General features: G+C 41.6%; 3 protein-coding genes across 5 annotated transcripts in view; 2 read left to right on the forward strand and 1 right to left on the reverse strand.

The window, feature by feature from the left end:
• The window catches only part of SYS1 (SYS1 golgi trafficking protein), a 29448-nt gene extending 5855 nt beyond the window's left edge, over window positions 1-23593 (reverse strand). Inside the window, exons 1-4 of one of the 2 annotated variants that reach the window (XM_074210109.1) lie at window positions 23396-23583; window positions 22812-23081; window positions 21147-21214; window positions 7076-20349 (exon numbers count right to left, since the gene is read on the reverse strand). In XM_074210109.1, the coding sequence (XP_074066210.1) occupies window positions 20109-20349; window positions 21147-21214; window positions 22812-22973 (471 nt within the window). In that variant the 5' untranslated portion in view covers window positions 22974-23081; window positions 23396-23583 and the 3' untranslated portion in view covers window positions 7076-20108. Of the gene's footprint in view, window positions 1-7075; window positions 20350-21146; window positions 21215-22811; window positions 23082-23395 lie in introns of those variants that run through there. The other variant, XM_074210110.1, reaches the window with a different exon arrangement.
• TP53TG5 (TP53 target 5) lies at window positions 5933-9176 on the forward strand. The gene is made up of 4 exons (XM_074210107.1): window positions 5933-6083; window positions 6552-6623; window positions 7263-7393; window positions 8754-9176. The coding sequence occupies exons 1-4, from the start codon at window positions 6060-6062 to the stop codon at window positions 9142-9144; spliced, it is 618 nt and encodes a 205-aa protein (XP_074066208.1). The 5' UTR covers window positions 5933-6059; the 3' UTR covers window positions 9145-9176.
• Window positions 9242-18289, forward strand: LOC141504808 (neuritin-like). Of its 2 annotated transcripts, none has more exons than XM_074210112.1 (4): window positions 9242-10883; window positions 11496-11800; window positions 12513-12636; window positions 17065-18289. In XM_074210112.1, the coding sequence occupies exons 2-4, from the start codon at window positions 11755-11757 to the stop codon at window positions 17282-17284; spliced, it is 390 nt and encodes a 129-aa protein (XP_074066213.1). In that variant the 5' UTR covers window positions 9242-10883; window positions 11496-11754; the 3' UTR covers window positions 17285-18289. The 2 variants fall into 2 exon arrangements, with proteins under 2 accessions (XP_074066213.1, XP_074066212.1); XM_074210111.1 differs by having other exon boundaries at window positions 9242-10879.
• Window positions 23594-25832: the final 2239 nt, after the last annotated feature.

Raw genomic sequence — 25832 nt, forward strand, 5'->3', positions numbered from 1 at the left:
TCTCAAAGTTAGAGCCCACTTTTTCTTGGATTCTGTGTCTATATGTTCTTTTGGGGAAGCATCCCCTCAAATAAAGGCTGGTGTTCTTACTATACTACCTTAATAACATTCTATTTATAAATACTAAAAGTAGCTGACTGATAGCTGATGATATACAATAGAGAGCACACAAGCAGGAACTTTTGAGTTATAGTACTTCAAAATTCCTCAGAACTCTAGTTAGCCCTGAACTCTGGCTACTTAACCAAGTACACTCTGAAGAATGGAGATTGTGATAGTAATGGTGCTATACATACATATAGTCATATATATATATATATATACCCCCCCAAAAGATATTCTCTTTCTAAAGAACTTTGAAGTCAATTGTGAAACACAGAAGTGATTAACACAGGGTGGTTCAACATGGCATGCCCACATCAAAGAAGTCACTATATTCTATGAGCAAAGTAGAATTTCAGTAGCTCAAAAAAAATGTGAGATGCAAAAATTTAGAGACATCTCCACTCCAATTGTTCATATGAACTATTTGTGCTGTAGGAAAAGCCTTCTGAGCTCATATTAGTCTGATCAGCCAGTCAGACACATTGTGCATTGACTTCAACATAGTGATGTAATTTTGGTTCTCTACAAGAACAAAGGACAACAACCATCCAACCAATAACATGTGTGTACATATATATGTATATATGTATGTAAATATGTGTATTCATTAAAGACGATAGACATAATGAATAAAGAACCAGGCTTGTCCTGTCAAAAGACCCAGGTCTTCCCAAAGTTCAAGTGCTGCCTCTGATGCTGACAAGCTATGGGACAATAGACAAGTAAATTAACCTAAAACTTAGAAATGTGTTGCTGATTTGCATTGGAAAAGAGAGTTGCTACATGAAGAATTCCTCACACCCAAGAAATCAAAAGTTCAGACTAAACACATCACCAAAAAAGTCTAAAGATGATGAAGCAACCTGGCATAGTACTTGAAATACCAGATTAGGAGTCACTCTAATACCCTTACATAAGGCTGCTCTGTTCAAAGGAATATACATTTTGATCTCTCATACTTTCACAAGGGAGTTGAGAGTTTGAGCGCTAGATTTTTTTCACATATTTATTCTATTCTTCCCCCCACCAAAAAAAATAAAAACAGGGAAAATTAACTCCTTAGTCTCTAGTAGTTTGCCTTGATAAAGTCCATTATGATTCAAATGTGTGAATGAATTCAATCTGTGAATGAATTCAAATGGCCAATCAGTGAAAGCCAGGGGATTTGGGTTTAAGTCTTTTACTATGCCTTTAAATCCAAATCACTTTGACATTCACTGAATGGCTAAATCCCAGGTCAAAACTGAGTTGTTCTTTGTTTGGTTCTTTGGACTCAGGCTAAATTCCAATTGCCTCAATTCCCACCAGAAACTCTTAGGATCTTCTCCACCTATACTGATTCTTTTATGAAGGCAAACTAGAACATCTTTAAATGCTGAATGGGCTGACCTGGAAAAGGCCTTAGCTTTAAAAAAAGAACAAGTATCTTCTACAGCATTTCCAGTTGTTATGACCTATGTCTTGCCACTGGACTCCAAAGACTTTCGAGTGAGGCTAATGATTCTGCAAAAACTTGGTCTCATTTAAATCCGATTCACTTGCAAGTCAAGACATCACCATATCATTAATCATCTTTGAGAATGAAGGACAAACAAGTCACTCTTGTGGCTCCAAGAAGCTGTAGCCTGGGCAGTGGTTACATCCCTCTTGTATTAGAGGGGATAAACCAAATTGAGGGTAACCAACAGGACTCAAAACCATTGATAAATTAAGGGGATGTCTACTTCAAGCATGTGAAGACTTTCACCAGTGGAATGGGCAAATAATTTTTTCTAACAGTCATAAAGGTGGCTGAACTGTGGAGAATTTAGAGCTGACCAGACACTGAAGATGCCAAGATCACCCACCGCTAACTGGGTTGTCCCCAGTCATCTTGACTTTTGTAACTGAACTTTGATGACTCTTGAAGTGAAAGTGAGGCTGATCATTTAGTGTAACTCTTAAATCAAATTGACTCACAAGTCAAGATAACAACATGAGCAAGTGATCATGAGCAAATCACTCAATCTCTATGTGTCTCAAGCAACTCCCTAGGATTTAACACCTAAATTTTATATAAAATACGCTTATAAAAATATGTATGTACATGCACACATATATGTTATTTCTGCATTAGTGGATAGAACTTCAATCTCTTAACGATTTTTCCTTCTAAAATATGGTAATCATAACTATGAGAAAAATCTTACAGCAAGTATCTCTGATAAAGACCTTATTTCTCAAATGTATGGAGTACAGAGTCAAATTTATACAACTAAGATTCAGTCACCAATTGATAAATACCCAAAGAATATATGAAAGGAAGTTTTCAGACAATGTAAATAAACCTATTTATAGTCATAAAAAAAGTTCTAAATCACTACTGGTTGAAGAAATGCAAATTGGCTAATAGGATGGAAAAGGAAATGTCAAATGTTAGAGATTTTGGAAAATTGATGTGTGAATTAACCATTCTTTTAAAACAATTTGGAACTATGCCCAAATGGCTATAAAACCCATTCATATCGAGCAATACCACTAGCATGTCTGAATCCCAAAGAGATTAAAAAAAAGGACTTATATTACAAAAATATGTACAGCAACAAAGAATTGAAAAGTAAGGGCAGGCTCATCAACTTGGGAATGACTGAATAAGTTGTGCTATATTTGTTGTGGAACACAATTGTACTATTAAAAATGAGGAGGGACAGCTAAGTGGCAAAGTGGATAGAACACTAGTCCTGTAGTCAGGAGGACCTGAGTTCAAATACAGCCTCAGACACTTAATTATCTAGCTTGTGTGATCTTGGACAAGTCACTTAACCCCATTGCCTTACAAAAAGCAAAAAAAAAAAACAACAGAAAAACCTGGAAAGACTCACATGAACCAATGCAAAGTGAACTGAGCAGAATGAGGAGATCATTGCACAGAATAACAGCAATATTGTACAATGATCAACTGTGAATGATTTAGCTATTCTCAGCAATACAATGATCCAAGACAATTCCTAAGGACTTTGGATGAAAAATGCTATCCAGAGGAGGAATGTATGGAGTTAATGCAGCTAGAAGCACACTTTTTAAAAAATGTTCTTTTTTCGTTTTCTTTTTTTGTCTGTGTTTTCTTTCACAACATGACTCACATGGAAATATGTTTTGCTTGATTGAATATGTATAATCTATTTCAAGTTGCTCGCCTTCTCAATGAAAGGGAAAGGAAGGGAGAGAGAGAATTTAGAACTCAAAGTTTTAAGAAAGTAATATTTTTTAAAAAAGAAAGTAATATTAAAATTATTTTTTAATTTCTCCTCTTAAAAAAATTTTTTTCCATCTCATATTCCTGAGATTATAATTATTTCCTTGTGATCTGTACAGTTGTAAAACTGTGGATCCACTTCCTCCCCCTTATAAATTGACCTGTCTTGAAGAATCATTTTGAAACCAAGAGAGCAATATTTATTAAGCACCTACTATTTGCACAAAACACTGTGCTAGGTACTATTTAGAGAGCTTGCATCATTCTCATAAGTAGGGAGTTAGGTCTGTACATTACTCCTTGAAAAGACCTTTTAAAAAAGGGTAGACTAGAAAGACATTGGAAACTATCTGATCCTTAGAAAGAGGAAATTCATAATTTTCAATTCTCCCTGAGAAAGTATCACAAATGAGGCTTAAAATACAGGCAAACCTCCTGATTCCAAAATCAAGTATCTTTCTCTAACACTATGAATATGAAATTAAAGCACCTAGTTCAAATCTTGGCTTTGCTACTTACCAGATATGAAAACTTGGAAAGTCATTTCTCCTTTCTGGGCTTCAGTTTTTTCCTCTGTAAAAGGAGATGAACAGGGGCAGCTAGGTAGCGCAGTAGATAGATCACTGACCCTAGAGTCATGGGGACCTGAGTTCAAATTCGACCTTAGACACTTAATAATTGCCTAGCTGTGTGACCTTGGCAAGCCACTCTTAACCACATTGCCTTAAATAAATACAACTAAAAGGAGATGAACACAATGATTTCTAAAGGTTATTGCAATGTAATCCTTGGCTCAAAGAGGTAGTTAGTTGTATGGAACTCTCTCATTTGTGGAAATGGATACCTCAATGCCTAAGAGGAGGACTAAGTTGGTGAGATGGAGAGAAAGGAAATAACCAGACACTTCTGTGACCTTTCTACAGGATCACTCTAGGGAAAAGCTAACTTATAAAGAAATAGACAAATCTCTACCATTACCCCATCTCCAGTTTGCTATTTAGTCTGATCTGTTTTGCTATCATCTTGGATCAATTGGCTCTTTATTATTTGCTCTGTTTGTTCACTATGGTACTTGTACCTTGTGGGAAAGGGGTTAAGCTTTGGATATATTGGAACACTCTTTCCCTATTAAGGAACTAGGAGTTTAACTTCAATCTAAAAACCACTTTCCTTTGACTAATGACATTTAATGGAGCAGATAGATCTAACTCTAGTATGGTACTTTTTCTCTGAGAAGAGCAGAGTGGCTAGCCTCTGTCCCCAGCCTCCTGTTTCACTTCCTGGCAGGAATCAGTCTCTCTTCTAGAAAGGGTGGGAATGGGGCAAAAACCCTAGAGATGTCTATTCTTGCCTCCCTTTGAGTCACATTTTTGACAGAACCATGAAGACATACATAATCTACATGGACCAAACAATAGAACTAGCACACTACTCACACTAACACTTTATGTTCCATAGTTTAGCTTTGACATGTTGAATTCTTTTTTTATGAATTAAGTGGGTTATAGCAAGCAACACTATAGTGTCAGGGGAAAAGCAATGAACTTGCAATGAACTTAGATGCACTCATGCCTCTTAATTATCTTTATGATCTCATCTTCCAAGTCTGTTTCTCCATCTATAGGATGGGATAAAAATTTTTACACTTTAGAAAAATCATAAAGGATGAATGGATTTAGAGCTAGAAGGAAATTTTTAGATCATAATTATTCCTTCATTTTACAAATGAAGCTGAGGCCCAGAATAGGTCAAGACTTGTCTAAGGCCACAGAAGAAATAATTAACAGAAATCTGACTTCAAATCCTTTGCTTCTTTATAAGTATCAAATCAGGGGTGACTAGGTGGTGCAGTGGATAGAGTATGGGCCCTGGAGTCAGGGGTATCTGAGTTCAAATCCAACCTCAGACACTTAAAAATTACCTAGCTGTGTAGCCTTGGGCAAGCCACTTAACCCCATTGCCTTGATAAAACTTTAAAAAAAAAAAGGATCAAATCAGATAATGGAAATGAAGGTACCTCAGAGTCCCAGTGTAAATTTTCATCCCCTGATCTAAGTAATCCTGGGCAAGTTATTCTCCCTCTTTGAGTCTGAGTTTCCTCCTCTTTAAAATTCAGGTAGTATTTCTTGTACTTCTTGCTTCATAGGATTGTTGTGAGGAAGTACTTTGCTAAACATTAATTATCTATAGATATTTGAGCCATTATTATTAAAATAAAATATAATCACTGTAAAAGATATTTTTATATAAAATGGGAGCTATTATTATTGGACCCTTAGGGAATAAGGAGTATTTTTGGTTGGTTTTGCTTGTTTGGGAGATTTTTTTTGGTCATGGCAATTTATGAAACCATCTGTAAAGGCTTGGAATGGGTTTAATCTTAGTCACTATATAAGGAAGCACCCACACTATAGAAAACCCAGATGTTTTGAAGTATCAAAATAAGCATTTTCCATTAGAAGAAAGACTGGATTTTGCTTCCTCTATCAGGGTCCAAAGGCAGGACCTCCTACCTGTCAAGTATGATACTAGCTGAGGCACATTTCTGGCATCACAAAGTTCCATGAGGTCATAGCACCCTTATCTATGTCACAACCCACCAGCTACAGCAAGTCAATAACCTCTACAGAGAGGGGAGCAGGACTATCTTGGCACCAAACCTACCCCATCAGACACTTCTTGCTCTCCACCAAGAATTAGCCCCTCGGTGAAACAGAGAATGAAAACCAGGCCTGTTTCTAAGGTTGGATACCATGCAGAGCTCCAAGAGGATATCCGTCTCTCTGGGATCAGGGCTCATTTGGGGCCAGAACTGACATCAAAGAGAGTACTCAAAAAAGTAGTAGGAAAAAAAAGATTGAATTAGAAGTTAGAAGACCTCAGTTTGAATCCTGGCTCTGCAAGTTCCAAGATTTGAAACTTTCTGAAAGTCATTTCAACTCTCTTAAGGACAGCTATTTGCTAACCTGAAATATAAGCTAATGGTTCTAGATGATCTCTTAATTTTCCTTTTAGCCCTAAATCCTATGACCCAAGAAAACACAGTTCAGGGAACTAACATATATACCTATCATTGAACTAAAACTGGGCTCTGAACCATCACCTATGTCCCCAAAAGTCATCAAGGGCTACCTAATGTAAGAACCCAGGTTATATAACACACAGAAAATCCTCTCCCTATAACATTTTCCTCAAACTTCTCTTTCCCTAGGTCCAAAATTTGGAGCAGTGGAAAAGGAGGCCCAAACCCAGCCGGGAGGCTGAGCTAAACCAGCTAAGGATGGTAAGAGAGATTCACCAACTCCTTAATCTTGGAACTGCTCTCCTAACAGAGATGTTTAAGCCCAGATCATCTATTGTGGGACCTTGAAGTTGGAAGGAATCTTAGAGAAATCTAGCCCAACTCTCTCATTTTTGTTTTGTTTTTTAATTATTTTATTTTTCCAACTACGTGCAATGGCAGTTTTCAACAATTATGTTTTTTTTTGCTAAGGTTTTGAGTTTTACATTTTTCTCTCTCTCCATTCCATCTCTACCCCCTTCATCTGACAGAAAGCAATTTTAATATAAGCTATACATGTATAACCATGCTAATCATAGATCCACATTAATCATTCACACCCCTCCCCCCCACCCCCACACCTACTTTGTAAGGGGAAAAGCCTGATTCCCAAAAAGGGCAGCAAATGCCTTAAAGTCCTGTATAATATGGATCTCTTGATTCCAAATCCAAGCTTGTTTTGGCTCCATGATGTTCCTGTTCTCTTTTCACTGTTTTAAACTACAGGCTGAGCTGACTTGAAAGGGCCCTCAGAAGTCTAAATAATAGAGGCTAGGATGGAAAGGGGAGAAGCAGAGTATAAGGGAAGACCCAAGAAAATTCACAGTTATGTTTCCTAACCTTTTCTATCCTCCTATGCAGGTGATGAAGAACCTGTCACTCCTGAAGCTGTTGAAGAAGTCAAATGCCCGTGTAATAGGTCTCCATAGTCTGGCAAAATCCTGCTGGAAGCTGCTATTTCAAGTACCCCAGATAATGCGTGTTTCCTCTAGGTGATCAAAGCCCTCACAGTCCCCAGAAACTTAGTATGGAACATGCATGCTTGCCTGCTGAGAGCTATACTGCCAATAATCCCAATTTTGGGCATCTCTAATAACCTGGACAGTCCCAGGGTGGAAGGGTGGTGTAGAGAGAGAGGTAGAACATAGCCTGCTTTATTTCTGCTTTCAAATTGGTGTCTTTCCTCCAAAGGCTTGCCCTTTAGGTCTGGAACCAGCTTGAGCTGTTCTCATGGCAGTATGGGTTTAAAGAACACAATCTAAAATCAGAAGACCTGGGCTTGAACCCTAGTTCTTCCAACTTATCTTGGGCAAATCACTCAACCTCTCTAGGCTGAACTCTCCTTCAGTTCCTCCATCTGTAAAGTGAGAAGAGTGGGATGAAGTTGGACTAATTGATTTCCAAGGTTCCTTCCAGTTTTAACACTGTGATTCTTCGGCCTTGGGCAAGCCTCAATCACTCTGCTCTGTCTCTCTAGAAATTCAATAGAGAATATCCAAAGTATTCTCTTTCTTTAGAACCTAGGACTCTCCCCTACCACCCCTAGAAACATCTTATCACATGCACCTGTTTCACCTTCTTTCATTTATTTAACAAATGTTTCCCCATCTGCTGATGCTGTTCCCACAGAACAAACACAACTAAAATACTGCTGCCTCCCACCTGAGTTAACTCCATTGAAAGAAACAGTCCAATGCAGTCACCTTTTTGACAGAAACCGTCCTGAGATTTGAAAGCTTAAGTGATTTGCTTCAAGGGTTTTCTGTCTTTCCATTCACTTCCCTATCTCCCTTCTTCACTTGGAGATCATGAAATTGAAATTCAGAGATAGGAGGGAGCCTTGCAACCCAGAATGTTACTGGATATGAAACAGATTTTGAACTTTTGGGCTCAGGATTCAAATCCTAATATGGATCTATGAACATGGATCTCAGAACCTTAGAACATGATATATTATGACTAGAAGAGAAATTAAGAATCACTTGGTCCTAGTCCTACATTTTTACAAAGGAAAAAAACTTCAGTCTTTACCCAAGGTTTAACATTAAGTGGTAGAAGCAGAATTCTAACTCAGGTCTCCTGAATCTCCTTAACAATGCTCTTCTCCCCTATATCGGTCTCCTTTTCACCCCTCTCCCATCTCGTTCTGTTGGTACAAGTCATTACTTCTGATGACAGAAGTATTCGGCTGACATTATTCTCTATTTTGTGTTTGGGATGTGGCCAAGCTTGATTAAGATTTAGGTGGGGGGATGGGGGGAAAAGAGATGAGTGCAGTTTATAGGGCTAACTGGATCTGATCCAGGGCTTGAATTTTCTTATACTGAATCCACCTTTCTACTTCCATTTTAGGACCAGTAATGGTACTTCTTCTCAACTAATGGAAATGAACAGAACCCCTATAAATGCAAAGGTAGGAAAGGCCAAGAGAGTGGTTGAGAAGGTCACAAGGACTAAGAGTCAAAGTTCCTCCAGCTCCTTGGAAATTAATTGCTGCTCAAAGACCAAAACCACAAAGACTTCTCACTTCTTCGTCTTGAAGACCTTTCCCAAATTTCACAAAGCAACTCCCCAAAACTTTAGAAGACCTTGGACATGGTTTGAGGGCCTGCCCAAACGCATCCAGATACCAGCCCCGAGAACACTATGTCGGCCTTCTGCACTTCGCTGGGTAAAGCGCTGCTGTACTCGGTTTTGTTCTGCATCCTTGGAGCTGCCAAGGGCTTGCCCCTACAAAGCATGATTCAGGCTCTTGCCTAGGTGAAATGTCTTAGACCCAGGCTCTCTGTGTGTTTATTGCTTGGTGGGGGGGGGGATGGGAGGAAAAGGTTAAAATCAAAGATTTTGACAGTACCCTCACCCCAGGTATATTAGAAATCATTTCAGCTAACTAGGTTGGGACATTTAAGGCCCAGGGAAGAGGGGAAATAACCTGACCACAGCTAACAGACAGCAGAGGTGGGACTAGAATCCAGGCTTCCTAAACTATAAATACAATGATATATTAAACTGATAACAATAACCTAGGAGATGTTAGAATGACATCACAGAGGGGGGAAAAGCCTTAGAGTCAGAGTTAGGACTCTAGCTCTGATTTGGTAATCAGTAATTTTTGTGATCTCATTTGGAGTTTTCTTGGCTAAGATACAATAGTGGTTTACTATTTTCTTCTCCAGCTCATTTTACAGATGAAGAAACTGAGGCTAGCAGGGTAAAAGCCTAGGGACACATAGCTAATAAATGTCTAAGTCTATGGATTCTTGATTTCAGGCTCAAGACAGTAACCACTGCTTTACCAATGATAATTACTTCCTATTTGAACCTAGGTACTCTTCATATCCCAGATAGCACTTCACAGATGAGGTGCAGAACCAGAGTGTATTGGTAAAGGGAGATTCCTATATCAGTGAATTTTTAGGTCGGGCCTAAAAACATTTTAAAATTAGAACTGAGATTTCTCTGTGGTAAAGTGGAAGACGTTGTGGATATGAACTTTTAGGGCTCAGAATTCAAATCCTAAATCTAGAACTTACTGATGTGATCTGGTCATGGGTAAATAAATCAAATTCTTTGAGCCTTAGTTCTCATCTTTCAAATGGGGAGGAAAAAACACATATTATTAGCCAGATCGCAGGATTTCTGAGGACAAGGCTTTGTGAGTTAAAGAAATGTGCATTAATACAACTTTCCTCAAAGCTGCAGGTGAAGTGCAGATATGATTATCCCCACTTTACAGATAAGACAACAGTTAAGTGATTTGCCCTAGAGTCACTTCAATAGTGTATGTGGGACTTGAACTTGGTTCTTATGATTTGAAGATCAGTTATTTTATAAAGGCAATTTAGGGTTTTCTTACCACAAGAAAGCCCCTAAATTTATGTGAAGATCTTGGGGTACAGAAGTGACTCCCCACCAAGGGTTCTCTGAATTAGGATTTTCTCCCTTGACTGTGAATGTTCTTCCAGCCCAGGACTCGATTCATCCCAGTTCTAGCAGTGCGACCTGCACAAGGGTATACTCCACCGGGACCTGTACCTCCCCAGCCACGGAAGTGCCTGCTCTTAAGCAACTCCCCCTAGAGACAGTGCTTCTACTTAACGGGTCTTTGAGAGGGCAGGTGCGGCAGACTCGAGTGGGAAAGCCAGAGGTCAGCCAGAGCCTGCGGGAAGTTGGGAGAGAAGTCACGACTGTGCAAATGTAACAGCATGGGGCTAGAGCTACCTGGCCAAAATCAGTCTGCGCTTGAGGGTTCAAGATTGGAAGGGGGAGGAAGTGGACATACTCGGAGAGAGAAACCAAGAATTCTGAGACTTAGTAGAATTAATCCTAGGTTCACCCAGCTGGTCAGCGACTAGGGTTCCTCGTGATCTGGACGTCATAATCGGTTTCAGAACCCTTCAGTTTCCATTCCTTACCTCAAAAACTATCTTTAGGGGGAGCAGGAAAAAAGAGGAATCCAGTCCCTCCCAGACTGTATGGTAGGTGGGTACATTCGGATAACGTTGATCTTACAATATATCTATCATTCGATGCTTCATTGCCGGGATGAACATGATCCTAGTCTTTGCCAAGCTTCTAGCAGCTCCTACCAATTTGAAAAGGCTAGATTTGGAGTCAGATAAGATGCTTAATGTTCATCCCTCATTTTACAAATGACTCCAAAAGGGGACGTGAACTAACTGCTCAGGATCACACAGCTGGCAAGTGCCAGAGTCAGAACTAGAAATTTTATTCTATAGTTTCGGAAACCAGAGTTCTTAATTGACTTAAACTGATAAATTTTAAATAATTTATTGTAAAGGATTAGAGTTAAGATGGATTGGATAAAATGCCAGAGGATCAGAAGATCTAAATTCTATGTTTAGCAAAGATTCCTAACTCGACTCTGGGTTTCGGTTTCCTCAGAGTATTAGGTCAATGACTTAACAGTGACGTAGGACCACAGATTTTGAGCTGAAAGACATCTCAAAAATAATCATTTTACAGATAGGTCCGGGGAGTTGGTGATTTGCCCAGGATCACACAGGTAATGAGCATAAGAGGAGGATTCTGAATCCAAATCCTCTGAATCCTGGCAGAGCCTTTTTTCCGTAGGACACCGGTCCAACAGTTCCTCCATTGATGCCTGTCTCTTAATCTCAAGTGTCTGACCCAGAGGCAGCAGAGCCAATCTGGCCAGGTGCGGGACCTGGGGCAGTAAGGAAGCCGCACACTGGGCAACGGAGCGAGCTAGGGGAGAGGGAGGGCGCCAGAAGGTGGGAGCGCAGATGAAGCTAAGCGTCAACGGTTTGGGTTTCGGGTTTCGCTGCTCCGTCTTCCACATGGGACCCCGAAGACTGCGCTGAGAGGGGCCATGGCACTGAGTCTTCTGCTCTCGGCGCTGCCGCTGCTCTTCTTTGGTAAGGCACTCAGGATCTGCTGAAACATTCATCGCATCCTTGCACCAGGCGCCCTCGGGTCCGCTCCTTCCCATCCTCTCGCCGCCAGCCCCAAGATGCTCACTCCTTCCTTCCAGGGCAAACTCACTAGCGCGCTCGCTCTCAGTTCTTCCCTTTGGGGCTGTTCCCGAGGTGCCTTTCCTCCCGGTTGAGTCCCTGCGTGGCGCGTTTTCTCCGCCCAGAGCAAGCTACCTCTCATCTAGAGCGTGTGTGCTTCTCAGCACGCATCTGCGCCCAAACCCCCGCGCGACCCGCGTTTCCTTTTATTTAAGCAGGCTTCCCGCTCTCTATCCCAAGAATCTCTCCCACGGTCCTTGAGCCTCTCTTCTTCCTAGCTCTGCCCCCTACTTCCTCTCTCTCTGCCAGGAGCAAAATGAACTTAACTGCAAACTGGGACAGGGTATAGACAAGGCGGGAGGGGTAAAGACCCCGGTAGGACCCTGAAAGTGAACCACAGTGGCTTAAGAATGGACCCTTTCGGGGGTACAGAGCGAGCGACAGGAGAATGAGAATTTGCATGTGGGGGTGGAACAGGTTGTTGTTCTGGTGGGTACCAGGCTGAGGACTAAGGTGGGGAGCGGGGTAAGCTAGTGATCTACACTGAGACTATACGGCTTAGGACTGACTCATTTCATCCCATTCCCTCTCTTCTTTCCCCTGCCTTCCACTCCAGGGACTTCAGTCGGGGCTAAAGATGCCCAGGTAGAATGTCCTCAAGTGTACCGCGGATTTTCTGCCTGCGTCCTGCAGCTGGGGAGCAGTATGGCTGAGGCAAAGGGGCTGCCCGCAGTCTGTAGGTGAGTAGCATGCATCCATCCTCCCTCTCTGGAGATTGCTTGCCCACTGTGTCCCCCTCACCTGCCTTGTGCCCCCACAAGTCCTGCCTGGAAGGGTTGGAAGGATGAAGGGGACTGAGATCAGAAGAAAGATGACACCCTCATTCTCTCCTTTTCACCTGCTTCAATAGGATGCCCTAAGGGGTACTCATGACCTATTTCTTCCCACTAATGAGCAGCTGCTCAACCACCCAGCCTCCGGGAATTAATTACCCACGATATTTGAAAGGGAAGTTTATGTTCCTTTGTAACCTTCCAAATCATCAGCTGAAATTCTTAGCCTATCAGAAGACTGGTGGTTTTAAATTTCTTTGAAAGTCATAGTCTTTAAAGCAAATAGTACTGGATAGGGTTAGGTCTGATCCAAAATCTATTACCTTCTCTAGCATTTCCATCTTTTAATGCTTTTGGATGAGGGTTCTAATCCTGCCTCTGCACCAATTTATGTGTGAATTTTAAATTACTGTTGGAGCCTTAATTTACTTTGAAAAATGTTGTAGAACTAGTTAATCTCTAAGGCCCCTTTCTGCTATAACTTAATTGAAAGGTCTGATATATATATATATGTATATACATATACATATATATACATACATACATATATATATATATACACACACACACACACAAAGTCACATGGCCAAAAAAATAAGTGTTGAGATAGAGGTTGGGGTCTCTTGCTTCCCAAGCCCAACTGGTGTTCTTTGCCCAAGGAAAGTCTCAAACATATAGTGAATATAAAGTCAAAAGTCAGCAAGTCTTTGAATTCTTTACTATCTCTTTAAATCAACAGGAAACCTGGCTTGGAATACCAAGTCATTATGTTCTCTTTGCAACATCTGAACCATTAACCTCAATTATGACCTCACTTTTCTCTTTCCAGAGTCCTTCAATTAGCTAATTCTGCCAAATATATTATCTTCCCCCCAATTCCTTTACCCCCTTGTCTTGTCATTTGACCCATCAATCCTATATCTCCTCAGCTGTGTTTTTTTATCCAATCTTTTGTAGCTGATTAATACTACAAACAACACAATAGCTCTGTGTTCACTACAAATTCATATTTGTGTACATGTGAACTGTAGTTAAACTTTTTTTTTTTAGATTTTTCAAGACAATGGGGTTAAGTGGCTTGCCCAAGGCCACACAGATAGGCAATTAATAAGTGTCTAAGGTCCGATTTGAACCCAGGTACTCCTGACTCCAAGGCTGGTGGGCTGGTGCTTTATCCACTATGCCACCTAGCCTCCAAGCACCATATATTTAAATAAGCAATGGGACAGCTGAGTGCCAGGTTTGGAGTTAGGAATAATAATCAGGACCTCATTGCTACATAGCAAACCTTTTATTCTTTGATTATTCTATTCCAAATCTCCTCTCTTCAGGGGCGGTTAGGTGGCATAGTGGATAAAGCACAGGCCTTGGAGTCAGGAGTACTTGGGTTCAAATCTGGTCTCAGACACTTAATAATTACCTAGCTGTGTGGCCTTGGGCAAGCCACTTAACCCCATCTGCCTTGCAAAAAACCTAAAAAAAACCCCAACAAAACACCCCCAAATCTCCTCTCTTCAAAGTCTCCTCACTTTCAACAGATGTTCTCATCTATTTTGCTGATTGTGAACTCCCTTTATTAGTTCCTACTTTACACACTTCAGAACCCCTTAAGATTGTTCCCAGCTAGACACTCTCTTCCTTTGCTCTAGCCTTTTAGTGAGGTGACCTTTCTCCTTATCAAAATAAACGTCTCTACTTGTGTGCCCTTGCTTTCATCTATCATTTCTTATCTTGCTCTCACCAGCACCTTCTCTCTAAAGGCTCCCTCCCCAGCACAGAAAGTTTTTAATCTACCTCATCTTAAGCTAAAGGTCCTTCATCTCTTCTTTCTTTGCGAATTTCCTCAAAAGAATAATCTACATTTGTTTCTTCCATTTCACTTCTCAGACATTTGCAATCTGGATTCCAATTCCACCACTGGAATGAAACTGCTTTCTTCAAGATTACTAGTAATTTCTTAATGGTTGAATTGGATGGCTTCTCAGAAAGCATTTTTCTTGATCTTTCTGCAGATATTGCTGTTAATCAGCCCTCCTAACCAACAAGATTCTACCATACTACTCTCACCTGGTTCTTCTACAAGTCTGCTCAGTCTCCTTTGTCAGGTCATCCATTTCCTGGCCCTCTAATAGAGGTGTTCCTCAGAGCTCTGTCCCATGCCCTTGTCTCCTGTATGCTTCTTTTCCTTGTTATCATTGGTTTATAGTGGCTGTTATCATCTCTATCCAGATGACTCCCAAATCTTAAATATTCAGATCTAGTTCCTTTCCTGAATTCATTTCATAACACCAATTGGCTGTCATTTCCCTCTTCCCAGGTGACTTACAGACACCTCAAACTCAACATATCCCAAAACATAATTATTCTTCCTCACCAATTGATTGTACCCCTCTTCAAGCTTCCATACTTCTCTTGAAAATTCTATATTCCCAGTCAACTAGATTTATCTACCCTCACCATACCCCAAGACAAGGAACTCTACCAAGTCTATTAGATTCTACCCTTACAACATCTGTTAAAATAATAATAATAGGGGGCAGCTAGGTGGCGCAGTGAATAGAGCACCAGCCTTGGAGTCAGGAATACCTGGGTTCAAATCCGACCTCAGACACTTGATAATTACCTAGCCATGTGGCCTTGGGCAAGCCACTTAACCCCATTGCCTTGAAAAATCTAAAACAATAAAATAATAATAGTAGTAGTAGTAGCTAGAATTTATATAGCACTTTTCTATTTGCTAAGAAGTTTGCAAATATCTCATTTAATCATTACAACAATCCTCATAGATACATGCTATTATCCTTTTTACAGTTGAAGAAACTGAAGCAAACAGTTTAAGTGACTTGCTCAAGGTCACATAGCTAGTGTCTGATGCTGAATTTGAACTTCCATCTTCCTAGTCTAGCAATCTATCCATTACTCACCTAGTCTTGTCTCTCCACTAGTGGACTAATAACATAATTCAAATCTTTTATCATCTCTCTCCTAGATTATTTAATTGGCACCTAATTTGGATTATTTTTATTCTTTCCCTCTTTCTAGTCTTTCCTGAACAATTGCTGAAATAATTTTCCAAAAACTCTGGTCTCCCTGAGTTTATTCATGCCTCTTCTATGCTCAAAGAATCTTTAGTGGTTTTCCATTTGTTTTAACCTGGCATATATAGTACTCATAAATGTGGCTCCTACCAGGTTTCCATTTATTTTCTCCTTAGTACTCTGCTTTTTACACTGCATGCTCTAGCCAAACTGAACTTCTAGCTGTTCCCTGCACTCAACATTCTGTCTCCTATGCTAGGGACTAAAACTGGCATGTGCCTTATGCCTAAGGCATCCATTTCTCCATTATCTCTGTCATCCAGAACCTTCTCTTTCAATAAGACTAATTCAGGTTCCATCTCCTAAGAGAAGCCTTCCCTCAATGATAAATTGGAAATATTCACCAGTGACGAACCATAATAGAGAGTCTCAAGAACATGATATGTGATGATCTGTTGGTAGGAATTGGGGATATTTAGCCTGAGGAAGAAACTCAGTTAGAACATGATTTTCAGTATTTGAAAGGCTTTAAGTATTTGAAAGGATGTCATGTTGAAGAGATTACATTTGTTCTTTTTGGCCCAAAGGGCAGAATCAAGTTGCAAAAGGCAGAAGTTGCCAAGAGACAAACTTAGGGCTTGATGTAAGGGAAAACTTAACAATTAGACTTCTCTAAAAGAGGAATGGACTGCCTCAGGTAGGGGAGTGGGTCCCCTTCATTGGGAGCCTTTAATCAGAGATTTGCTGGCAAGGTTGTCAAAGAGATTCTTTTAAACCAGTTAGCCTTTTGAGCCCTTCCAAATCTGAAATTCTGGAGTGATTCCCTGTTCTCTCTCTCTCCTCAATTTATTTGTGTACATGATGGATGCCATTGCCAGCACTATCACTGGTAGAAGGTAGGTTCACTGAGAACAAAGATTTTGTTTTTGTCTTTATATTCAGCACCTATCAGAGTGTTTATATATAGAAGATGCTCCCTTTTACTTCTCAAATCTACCATAACAATTATTAAGAGACAGCATTGCCAAGACATCTTACTATCATGTAAATAGTACTCTTAGTGCCCTAAGGCTTTAGAGATGTTGCATCTAAGCCTCACCAGGCCTGTAAGAATTATGGGAGTCTTCTTTCTCTAAGGTCACGTAGATACCAGAAATCCTCAAAACAACTGAAATAAAGGGAAAAACTGCCCTTCTGCAGTTCTCCCTTCTCAAAGTATCCTAAGGGGTCACCAGGGGTTTTGTTGAATTAAATACAGAGCCCTGAAAGGCTACCTCTTTGGTCTTTCTGTTGGCAGGTACTGGGAAGAGTTTCACACCTGTGCCCTAACTATCCTCCAGGACTGTGAAGAGGAAGCTACTCTGATCTGGGAAACTCTAAAAAAGGAATCTAGGAATCTTCACTTTCCTGGGAACTTGTTTGAGTTATGTAGTCTCAAGGGTTCTGGTGGGTCAGGCCCTTTATTCCTTCTATCCTGGCAGCTTCTTGGCACTGCTCTGCTCCTTGTTTGGTTTTAAGTAAGCCTTGGCCAATGTATGGAACCTGTGTCCCTGAGAGAAACTTTCTGGGATCCAAAGGAAAGGAGATCCTTTAATTCCATGTGTTAGGCCACTTGATGCAATGACTAATCCTAACAGGTGAGAGTGTTTTCACCCCTCAGTTTTCTGCTTAGGTAGCTACACTTCACCCCTGCCCCCAAGTATATATGCTGAGAAAAGAATCTCAATATATCTTTGCAATTAAAAAATCTTCCTGTAGGGGTGGCTAGGTGGCACTGTGGATAGAGCACTGGCCCTGGAGTCAGGAGGACCTGAGTTCAAATCCAGTCTCAGACACTTAATAATTACCTAGCTCTGTGGCCTTGGGCAAGCCACGTAACCCTGTTTGCCTTGCAAAAACCTAAAAAAAAAAAAGTTGAAGTCTTCAACACTTTGTGCATTCCCAGTATTCAATGAGATATAATACCATATGAGGTCCAAATAATAATAGCTCACTTTTAAATAACACTTGCCTTACAAACAATCCTTTGAGCTAAGTTAGTGTATCCACATTTTTCAGATGAAACAGGCCCAAAGAGGACAGCTGACTTGCCCAAGTCACACAGTATATAGTAAGCAGGAACACCATATGCCATGACATATAACTGTCACATAAATTGTGCTCTAAAACCTTATTGCGTGTCTGTAAACAGAAGCTGAGGAGGAATTTAGAGGGGTCTTCCTTTCTCTAAGGTAATTATTATTTTCCTATATCAGAAATTCTATCTCAGATCAACTGCAGTAAAGGGAAGAGGTGCCCCTCTGTAGTTCTCCCTTCTCAAACCAACCAAAGGGGTCGCCAGGTCCAATTATAAGATGACAGGGACTTAACAAAGATACAAGAAATTTGGGGGTTTTGTCTGCTGGGACAATTCATGCACTGAGTGGGGAGTGAGCCTCTTCCAAAACATAGAAGACTTTTATCAGGTTCTATGCCTCTTCTCTTTAAAGATTCAAACTTTAATAAAGTCATCCTCTTCCATCTCTTTGTATGGCAAAATATCTTTTAGACTTCCCTCATAGTCCAATCTTTATCCTTAGTCCAATCTTTATCCTTTTCTAATATTTCTCCACCCAAGCATTTGGATTCTTAAAATTGAACCTAGCCAGCCAGAGAAACATGGGGAAATCCAGTGACTTAAAGTCAAATCTACATTTCCTTCCCAGCTCAAGAATTAATAATGCGAAAAAAGCTGGCACTTTACAAGTCTTTTGAACATTTTTCTGGCTCCTGTCTTTTCTCTACAAAGAATCAAGAATTGCTATAACTCATTAGCAAGAAAAGCAGGTGCCAGACAAATGTGGAACAGAATAGAGATCTTACTACCACTGTCACCTGAACTTGGCAATGATCCAGAGATGGTGGTGGTAGCTCTCAACTCAGTTCCTTAGAGCCTGGAGGGAGGGGTTTGGACCAAACTTCTATGGTTAAAGGCAGAGGAGATGGGGTATCTGAATCTTAAAATGCTAAGAGCAAGACAGGAACTTCCAAGACATCTGGTTTGACCTTCTAATTTGAAAAATGAAGGAACTGAAGCTCTGAAAGGGGAAGTTAAATGGCTCAAGATCACAAAATTAGTTGCTGACCAAGCCAAGACTAGAACCAGTTTCCTAATGCCTGGTTCAGTACTCTCTTCACACAAAGTTCTTTACAAATTAATAATTCATATTTCTATAGCACTTTAAGGCTTTACAAAATACAGTCATCAAAACATTTCATTGAGTCAGGTTGGACCAGTATTATCCCTATTTTACAAATAAGGAAACTGAGGCTTACAAGAGGGAAAGAGAATGGTACTTTGTCATGTGGCTAGTGAGTGTTCAAAACAGGACTGGAACCCTTCTCCTGACTCCAGTTCTTGTGCTCTTTCCACTCTACCATCTTGCTCTCTGCTAGTACAATGGAAAGGTTGCCCCTACAACCTAGGAAGAGAAACAAGAGGCCAGTACCTTTGTGAGACACTCGTCTAATAGCTTATCACAGTAACACAGTCAGCACAGGCAGAACTGGAAAATACTGTATTTATGTACAAAGGAAGTTAAGGAGCTGTCAGGCTTCCAACAGGAAATCACTCCCCAAAGGAGCATCTTGTCAGTGAAGCACTAGCTCCTCCTCCTCCTAGTCACATCATCCAACTGATAAGAGAAAAATCCTGGATGGGTACAACTTTGGGCTTTCCAAAGGGAAACAGGAAGTAATTACCAGACAATGCTCCATAGGGTGCTAGGAGCCACCTCTCATAGGAACCAGGGCTCAAGGATAGGATAGACAAGGGGGAGAGCCAAAGGAAGGTCTTTGGCCAGCATGTGTGTCTCAGGGTAGCAGACTTTTGAGTTTCATTAGCATTCAGTGCCCCCATCAGCCTTGATTACAAGCCATTTATAATCACCCTATTCATGGAAACATGTATTACTCTAAACTGAACTGTTTTGGTCCAGCAAAATTAGAGAATTATGTCTGTCCCAAGGAGGCAGGTTGAATAGCCAAGCAGGTGATTTGCTCCAGTTTCTTGATTTTTTTTCTTAAGGAAAAAAAAAAAGGATGATGACAAGAAGTAGAGTTAGACTTCTCCAATTTTTGCTTGCTCCTTTCACTCTGCCTTTGCTCATAGGAAAAAGTTCTCTTCCAGATGCATTTCTTCCCTGCAGACACCATTGCCTCAGCTTATGTCAGTCAACTGCCCCCAGTTGACTGGTGGAGCCTGCTTCTCCCACACCAATGTTAAACTCACATTGGCCAAGTCTCTCTCAATGCCAGCAAAAAGACCTGGAGAGGGTATGCATGGCCCCACAAGCCAATCTCTTAGACATTGGATTTGGGAGTAGAGTTAAGTGGGATCTCCTTGAGCTCCGTCCTCATACAGAGGTATTCCCCAATCACAGCCATCAGGGCAATACAAACAGCATGCACCAGCCACCAGGTCAGTGATGAGGGGAAATGGGAACTGTAGATCCAGCATCCCAGGAGGTGGAAGAAATGAACCGTGACAGTGAAGTCCAAACATTGTTTCCCTCGACGGATGAAGTATAACAAACCAAGGGCACTGTCATGGAGGACAAAATGGGAGAGATCACTTAGGTTGGTCTTATTTTGAGAGAATCATCTAGTAATCTGAATGGAACTCATCTGACAGGTCACCAATTAGACTGAATAAAGCACAACAGTTATAAGGATTGGAAACAGGCAAATTATATACATGTTAAAATTTTCATGATTGTAAAATCAAGGATGCCACTCAGAGCAAAAGATTAAGCCATATTTTCATGGATAATGAAGAATCTGTAAAATTCCTTAGAACACCAAATCTCGGTGCAAGAAGGTAACTTTAGACATCAAGTAGCCTAACTTCATTTTATGTATGAAGTCCCTGAAGACCAGAGAGAAGTGCTTGCTCAGGATTGTCTCTTGGATCTCAGCTCAATGGTCTTTATCTCTAGACCATATTACATGTGGCAGAAAGACAACCGATACAAACCTATGTCAAAATTACTTGTTTATGAAAACTAGAAATGGGATTGGTGCCCCAATAAATAAACCCTTTTCCTCTCACTTCACCCTAAAAAGAGGTTGTTGTTCAGTTATATTCAAGTCTTTGTGACCCTGTTTGTGTTTTTTTGACTGACACCAGAATAGTTTGTCATTTCCTTCTTCAGTTCATTTTACAGATGAGGAAACAACAGTTATTAAGTTGTTTCAGGCCAAATTTGAACTCAGGTCTTCCTGACTCCAGAGACAGTGCTCTATTCACTGAGCCCCACCTAGGCCCCCAAATGGGGGCTCATATCAAGTAAGAATAAAACTTTGTTTTAGGAACTCGGGGTGGCTTGTAGGGATACTCACCAAGTAAGGGCATTGAGAATGAAGGCCATCATGGAGAGACGGCCAGGAGGAGTAGAGAAGCCCAGGATCTGAGGAAGGACAGAGAAGGAAGAAATCACAAATGAATGGAGTTACAATGGATGGGAAAATGATTTTTCAGCAAAGGCCTAAATCATAGTGCCCCCCAGCAGGATGATGATAATGATATCACATGCTAATAATAACCGATTTACATAGTTTTTTTAAATTTATTTAAACATTTGAGAGTAAGATGAAGTGTTTTGTACCCACTTTTTCAAATGAGTTAGCTAAGGGTCAAAGAAATAAGTCACAACTGACAAGGAAAAAGATCAGAACCTATCACTAAATAAAGGCAAGACCCATGTACCTTTTTATTCAGATGAGTGTGAAAAATTAAATCCTGATATTACTGAGGTTTAGTTGGTTACATAAGTCTGTTATCAATAATCTGATATCTGATCCTGACCCAGGCTATGACTCTAGGAAAATTCTCCCTACTAGGTAGCTTTAATTATGTCCCTGAAGTCTCAGCAGCATCTAGAGGAGAGAGGCAGAAGGGGATTCTGATGATCTCTCCAGCCTCATTTCCCTATACTGCCTCCTCAGGTACTTCAGTCTAGTGAACTGCTCACTATCTCCTGTCATAGTCTATATCTTCCCATGTCTGACAATGTGCCCCTGAATTTTTGCAAGCTCAGATCAAGTGCTACCTTTCCTGATCTTTCCTTTCTTTGAATGCAGCACAATCAGTACTTTTTTCTTATAGGTTTATCAGTGGGTCTTAGAGCATCCTATTCCCAACTTGATGGGAAGCTCTACATCTGAGAGACTAGGTTTCATTGACCTTTGTTTACTATCTAATCTCCCAGAACTTTTCTGAGTGAATGATAATCACAATTCCCAGGTCTAGAGTGACAAATAGTTTATGAAGTGCTTTGCTTTCAGCACTCTCTCCAGTAAATCAGGTGATATTAAGTAAAATAACTTTCTTTTGTAGATGAAAACTCCAAAAAGGGAAAATTGCCTTTTCAAAATTAAATATCTAGTAAAAGGTAAAGAGTTAAGGCTTCAACTTGACTCCAAGTCCAAGTACTCTTTCCATTACTACCATACTGTCTGACTAAGCCCAGAATTCTCCTGCCTTCAATCCTTGCTTCATTGCCGGAAGGGCTTCCCATCCACCTAATTCTTCCCCTTCTCCCCACCCCACTCCACCTGTTAAATTGCTACCCACTCTAAAGTTCAAGTCAAATGTCAGCTTCCCGGATGTCCCTTATTAAGTAACATTCCTCCCCTTCAGCTCTCAGATGTTATTTTGTATCACCCTCCCCAACGATAATCATGGAACACGTTACTTAACGATTTGCATCTCTGTGTCACTTGGCTCTACTATAATACAAATCCCAAGAGAACAGCAATTTGTCTTATCTCAATTTTGTGGAGTTCTATGAGCATAAATCTCTGTGCACGTAAGTACTTAATGGTTAACAAATCAGTGCTGGCTGGCTGACAACCAAGTGACACTGTGCGAGGAGCTGAGTGAATGAATGACCAGGGTGACCGGCCGGACCGAGTGGGTGAAACTATGAGCCACTGAGCAGCTGAATGCGCGGGTGGCGCCAGATGCAGACCCTCCCCTGAAGGCATGGCTCCCGGGGCCCCTACCTCCGGGCTGAACATCTGGTCCAAAGAGGGGCTGCTCTGCACCAGACTGTCCACCAGCGCCAACCACAGACCTAGCGAGCCATAGTAGACGTTCTGCATGAGGATGATCTGTGAGACGATCAGGATGGGGTCCCACACGTAGCTTCGGAACTGGCCGGCCATGGCCAGGCTCCCTGGGCAGTTTCAGCTCCAAAGGCGCCTCCTTCCCCCAGGCGTCTCCACGTGGGTCCGAGCCATGGGAAGGGAAAGTGCGGAGGTCGGGGGCGGGGCCTGCGGGAGCGGGGTTCAAGGTGCGGTCAGCAGGCGGGAGAAGAGCCCAGGTAATCGTGGCGGGCGCTCGGAGCTCCCACCCACTTGTCACTTTCCCCGCTGCCCGAACGCCGGGGCGAAGGGGAGGGCTCGGACCCGCCTGTCTCCAAGGGAACCAGACCCGCCCTCCGCGGGGGCGGAGCGGGGGGGAGGGGAGCGGACGAGCCCATTTCTGGAGGAGGACGGGGGGGAGGGGACCCTGCGAGGTGGGACTGTCCCAGGCTGGGGGGTCCCGCAGGCTCTGGAACCTCCGCACGAGCCCCAAGGCCACTCACCCGGCTTCGGACTGGGAGCCCAGCTGCTCGGAGCGGTTTCAACGCGTAGCCTTTCGGGCGGCGCGGACAGCTGGAACCATGGTGGTGGTGGCGGCGGCTAGAGCGCCGCGTCTCCTCGGTGTCACAGCCCCAGCCGGGGAAAGGAGCTAACGCTTCCGGGGACGAGGTGGGGGGCGGGGCGGGGGCCGAGCGAGGAAGCCGGCTTCGCACAGGCGCGCTGGGAATGACCCGAAGGCCGGGGCGGGGCGGGGCGCGAGAGGGGCGGGAGTACTGCCCAGGAAGGCGAGCCGGCGCACATGCGCGTTAGGGAAAGCGAAGAGAAACGGAAGTGGGGCGTCAGCTCGGTGGAACCCGCGTGCCCTCTGGCGGGGAGCCTGTGGCTGGATGTCTCGGAGACTGGAGAGACGAGCCAGACTGGGAGTTCCCCGGCCAGCATGGCCTTGGCAGAGAGAGGTTCGCCTTTCTTTTTAGTCTGTCTCTGGTCACTGAGCTGACGGTACGGCCGGGTAGCCAGGACAACTAGAATTTTAGAGCTTTAAGCGCCTCCCGTATTTAAGAGGCCCCATGGGGTTCCCTCTATCCCAGGCAGTCAAGAACCCTCAGTCCATGTGCTCAGGAAGTGGCATGGGAACTCCCTTGTACTTAAGGTTTACAAAGGCTTTCCTCAAAATACAACACAATGTTTAAAAAATACATTAAGCATCAACTCTGTCTATGGAGAATAGCAGCACTGTGCAAAGCGAGCGCCCAGTCAGAAGCCAATAGATCTGCAGCCTGGTAAGAGTCCTACTCCTAGTCCTTTCAAAGGAACATTTTTGCAAGCCACTTTGTCCCAGAAACATTTCTGCCAAAAGCCATCCATTGCCTTTCCAGCTGTGACTATTCTGCCCCCAGCCGTTAAACCATGGGACAAAGTCGTCCTCCATGGTTGTTTAGCTACCATGCCTCTCACTGCTAGGGATAGTACCAAGACTAGGGCCTCAAACACAAAATCAAAAGAAGACCCCAGTACATAATCTATGTGGAGTCTCTTAGAATTGTTTGTCATGCGAACTCAGTGTTGTCCCTAGGGACCAAGTAGAAACTGGACAGGGAGAGATGTGATTCAGCCTCTCTGTGAGAATTTGGGGGGAGAAGAATCCAATTTACCATGATTTATCATAGGTACACTCATTACAAATATCTCATTTTATATATATATATATATATATATATATATATATATACACACACACATATATGTATACATGCATATATAAGTATGTGAGAAAGGGAATTCTCACAACAACCCTATTACTAGGTGGCTACTATTCCAATTTTACAGTTCCATAGGAAACAAAGTCAAACATTTTAAGTGACTTTCCCAGAGTGGCACAACTAATAAGTGTTAAGAGGCTGAATTTGAACTCAGGTCCTCCTAATTCTAGTTACATTCTCTTTAACAACCCCCCCCATTTCAGATAGCTATTAAATTTCTACCTTCACTTTTACCATACTTTATCTCTAAGATTGATTTGGCAAAAATTACTTTCTCCATGCTATCTGCCCCTCTGCACATCATCCTCATCTGCCTAAATCCTACTCTTCCACAGTCCCTATCTTCCTTCAAACTTTCCTTTCCATAGTGGCCTATAGAAACCAAACCTTATTCTTTTTTTCTTTTCATACCCTATTCTTAACATGTTCCCTCTCAACCTAGACACTCTCATCTACTCAGATCTCACATCCCACATTCTTTCCTTCTTTCCCAAAAAAGACATCTGGTTCAGGCTCCCTTTTGATCACATTGCCACCATCTCTAGTAACTGGTTGCTCATTCCCTCATATGGGAAGAAAAATAGGCATCTTTAAGGTTCACTTCCTTGGTTTTTGTCACTCAATCCCAATCTTTATTGATGTTCTTACTGACATCCAAGTCATTCTCCTTATTTTCTAGAGGGCAGAATGGAAAGAGAGATAGGCTTAAAGTCAGGAAGATGAGTTCAAATTTGAACTCAAACACTAGCTGTGTGACTCTGGGCAAATGACTTAACCTCTTCTAATTCAGTTTCCTCATCTGTAAAATAAAGGTAATAATGACACCTTTATCCCCATGGATAAAATGAGATGATATTTAAAAAGTGTTTTCAAATTCCTAAAGTTACATATACTGTATTTAGTATATATATAATATTCATATTATATACTATACACTATTAATTATAACTAATTCCAATCTTCTCAATCCCGATCTATGCCTTTATATTTAGGGTCACTGATGTCCCCTAAAACACTCCAATCTCTTAATTTATAACAAACTCCCATGACCTGAATCTTCATTTCATCTCAGCCACACCCAGGGAGGATCATATCTAGGGTCTCACCAAATCAGTAACTGCTTCCTTAAGATAATAATAATAATAATAATAATAATAATAATAATAATAATAATAATAAA

This window comes from Macrotis lagotis, chromosome 1 (genome assembly GCF_037893015.1).
Source record: "Macrotis lagotis isolate mMagLag1 chromosome 1, bilby.v1.9.chrom.fasta, whole genome shotgun sequence".
In the NCBI taxonomy this organism is placed as follows: domain Eukaryota; kingdom Metazoa; phylum Chordata; class Mammalia; order Peramelemorphia; family Peramelidae; genus Macrotis; species Macrotis lagotis.